Consider the following 3,575-nt stretch of genomic DNA (forward strand, 5'->3'; position numbering starts at 1 on the left):
GAGGTTAGGAACCACACAGCTGGGGGGACACCAGACGGCTGGAGAGGCCGTTAGGCGGAGGCTCAGAGGTGTGGCTCTAGCCACAAAGCTAGGGGATGACCGACCGCAAAGGGTTTTAAGCAGGATGGAACCCAGTCAGACCTGCGCTTCCAAGAGCTGGGAGAGGTGGGGACAGTGGCCAGGAGGACCCACTTGGGGAGGGCAAGGCCCGAACTGAGGGTTGCCTGGGCCTGGGGGATGTGCACAATGCAGCAGAGAGAAGGAGAGCGGCAGCTCTGAGCCAAGGTTTGGAGGTGGAGCCCCTGCCGCTTGCAGGCGTGGGGACTGGGAGCGGCTCAGGGGTACAGTCTGTGGCATGGAGGAGAGGCAGCCAACCATTGGGGCTCCCATTCCTTACCTTCCGGGCAGGTCAGCGGGAGTGCCAGAAGCCGCTGCCTTGCTCCTGCGGTATTGAAAGTAGTTGGGGTGGGGAGTGGTGAGCAGGTGGGGTTCACTGAATCCAGACCCCAAACTACGCTTCTCCAGCCCACAGCAGACCCCCACACCTGGCGGCAGCACTTGGGTGACCAGCCGAGGGGCTCCCTGAGCTGGTACTTCCCGGAGTGGAGACGTGTTCACCCACTCACTAACTCCTCCAGCCACCCCTGCATTCCTCAAGCATGTGCCCGCTGCCATCCGGGACCTGAGAGGTGGGGTGTCTGCCCAGGCCTGCCGCTGGGACCCGCGGGCTGGGGGAACGGCGCCAGAGCACTGATCTCCAGGCATGGGCCCAGCAGGAAGACGTGCCACCCCACCCTGCTCTCTCTCCATCGTCTCCTGCAGGAACCGTCTGCCGCCACCGAGGGGGCTTCCTGGTACGGCTTTGTGCCCTTCCCTGGGTGTGGCCCCGTCTCTTTGTCCTGAACCACGCTGGCGCCAGGCCTGAATTTTTCCATTCTTCCAGGGAAAACATAATCGACAATACAAATACATGAATGGTCGAGTCCGGCTTGCTGGCTACAACTGCCCTCATCTTCCCTGGGAAGGGGTGTCCTGTACAAGGATCAAAAGTGAGGCCTGTTCTATCTGCCACCAGAAGGCTGGAGGGAAACAAACAGGGCAAGGGTGCAGCATTCCCCTGGGCCCCGAGTGTGACACTAGGCCCAGGCCATCTCACCCACCTCCATACCTCCATCCTGCTTCCTCCTTGCCACCCCCCCACCCTGCCACCCCCCTCGGAGGCCCCCAGGCTGTCTCCTCTCCAGGCACTGGCCATGCTCTGGACTACATCAGCAGGCGTCCTCCCTGTAGGGCCTCGGTTTTGCAACGGCTCGTTCCCTCTCCTTCCTTATGCCAGAGCTCCTGCCAAGTCTCCCAGGCCACAGGTCTCGCCGGTTTCCAGCAACACTGTCTCTCCCGTTCAGGCCCAGGGGCTCTGTCTGAGCATGCCATTTGTGCGGGCTGCACCACCCCTGAAGCCCCCCCTCAGGCTCCCATTTCCCAGCCTCTCAGGGTCAGACCATCAGGTGAACTACAGGGTCGTTCTTCACTGTAGGGACAGGTTCACGTCCTGTAAGCCCCTCTGGTGGGGAGATGTGGCCTGACTCCCCCAGCCTGCTGGAATTCGAAGACCAAGGAGGGACATCCCATTTATTTACAGCGTGTCCTCTTGGCCAGGCCCTTTTGTTCACAGCTCACCCCCCCCACCAAATCCTGCCAGGTAATTTACACCACCATTTTACAGCTGGGGAACCCAAGACTCAGATTCAAAAGGGAACTAACTGTCCAAGGTCACTGGGATCATAGACTGCGGGAGAATCTAGGCTGTTTCACTCCAGAGTCTATGATTCATCGGACACTGGGCCGTGGGTCCAGAGGCACCGAGAGCCCCCAGAGTCAACGGCAGGGTAGTACCTGCGTGAGCCGCATCTGTCCTTGCGACGAGTCCCTCAGGAGCGGCTCGGGAGGAGTGCTGCCCGCCACACCTGCAGCACAGAGTCCCGGCGGGTCGTGTAGGGCAAATGTTTGATGCGGAACGAGTGTCTGGGGACGATGTTCCCGCTGGGCGTATACAGCTTCTCTCCGTGACTGCCCAAGAGACTGCGCAGGGCTACGTTGCCCGACAAAATCTTCTCATAGAACTCCACTCCCCCGCGGGCATAGGCTGTAGACAGGGCAGCGGTGCGGCGGTCCAGCCAGGCTTCCAGGGCATGAGAGAGAGAGTCCGTGGACAAGGCGTAGGCCACAAAGCCCGCTACTGCTGCCACCAGGTTGAAGACAGCCCGTAAATTCATGGGGCCTCCGTAGAGCCCCAGTGTGTGCTTGGCACCCACGCCCAGGGCCCAGGTTCCCACGAGGCAAGCTGGGGCCAGCATGGCCTGGAGGGCAGCTGCACTGCTCTCTAGGTACACCACTTCCTTGGCCAAGGCAAACTTCTGGGCGTCACGGGACAGGGTCAGGGCATCTCTCAGTCGGGCGCCTGCTGGGCTCTGCCAGTTCACTCTCTGCCCGTGTACAACCACGGCGTGATCGGTGTTGCTCAGTGTGCCACCCAGGAAGGTGGCTGGGATGCCTACCATGGCCCCCGCAGGGAGTCGTGGGAAGCCAGCACTCACGGGCTGGAAGGTGAACGTGGTGAAAGCCTCATAGCTGTGGCCTGAGGGGACACCGATGTCCTGTAGCACCTCTTGGAAGAGCCCCTGCAGCTCTGGGGGGAGAGGGGCTGGCTGGCCCTGAGGCCAGTACTGGTAAAGCCATGGGATCACAGGATCTGGGAAGAGGTGGTATGAGATCTGGGCCCCAATCAGGCCTGCACAGGAACCCACCAACAGGCCTTTCCTGTGTCTCTGCACAAAGGCTGCGGCCCACGACAGGGGACCGGCCATGAGTGCCGCCACTGCTGTAAACCTGGGCCAAGAAAGAGAGAATCAGCCAACAGTTCCCGGGGTCGGCCTGCAGACTGAACATACCCCAGAGCCACATCTTTTTGAACGGAGGCAATACAGCATGGTGGTTAAGAGCGTGAGCCCTAGAGCCAGAGTTCAAATGCAACCTCCGTCTCTGTGCTTCACCTTCCCCGTCTGCCAAACAGGCGTCTGACAATGGCATCCCTAGGGTGGCTGTGATGGGTATATGAATGAACACGCACAAAACAATTAGTCTGGCACAGCAGCAGACACCCTTGTGATAACGCTGTGATCATTACTTTATTCCCATGGCTAGGCACAACGGAGTACCCAGCGGCCTCACTCCACTCTTCATCCCACAGGAAGCCTCACGATCATTAATTTATAGGTGAAACCAAGTTCGACTTATTACTTCCTATACGCTAGACACAATTCTGAGAGCTTTCTATATATAGTGCAATGACTGAATCCTCAAACTCCATGACCTAATTATTACCATTGCTCCTATTTTAGAACATTGGAAACTGAGGCAGAGATAGAGTAATTGGTCGAAACCCCAAACTAGCAAAGGGACAGTGTTACAGGCTGAGCTGTGTGTCCCCTCCAAATTCATACGCTGAAGTCTTAACCCCCAGTCTCTTGGAATGGAACTGTATGTAGACATGGGGTCTTTAAAGTGAGGTCATTAGG

General features: G+C 58.7%; 1 protein-coding gene across 1 annotated transcript; it reads right to left on the reverse strand.

The window, feature by feature from the left end:
* Positions 1–1,615: 1,615 nt before the first annotated feature.
* On the reverse strand, positions 1,616–3,558 carry TMEM177 (transmembrane protein 177). The gene has a single exon (XM_034653222.1). It carries the CDS (start codon positions 2,862–2,864, stop codon positions 1,929–1,931), a length of 936 nt encoding a protein of 311 aa, XP_034509113.1. The 5' UTR covers positions 2,865–3,558; the 3' UTR covers positions 1,616–1,928.
* Positions 3,559–3,575: the final 17 nt, after the last annotated feature.

Source organism: Ailuropoda melanoleuca, unplaced genomic scaffold, assembly GCF_002007445.2.
Source record: "Ailuropoda melanoleuca isolate Jingjing unplaced genomic scaffold, ASM200744v2 unplaced-scaffold7395, whole genome shotgun sequence".
NCBI lineage: Eukaryota > Metazoa > Chordata > Mammalia > Carnivora > Ursidae > Ailuropoda > Ailuropoda melanoleuca.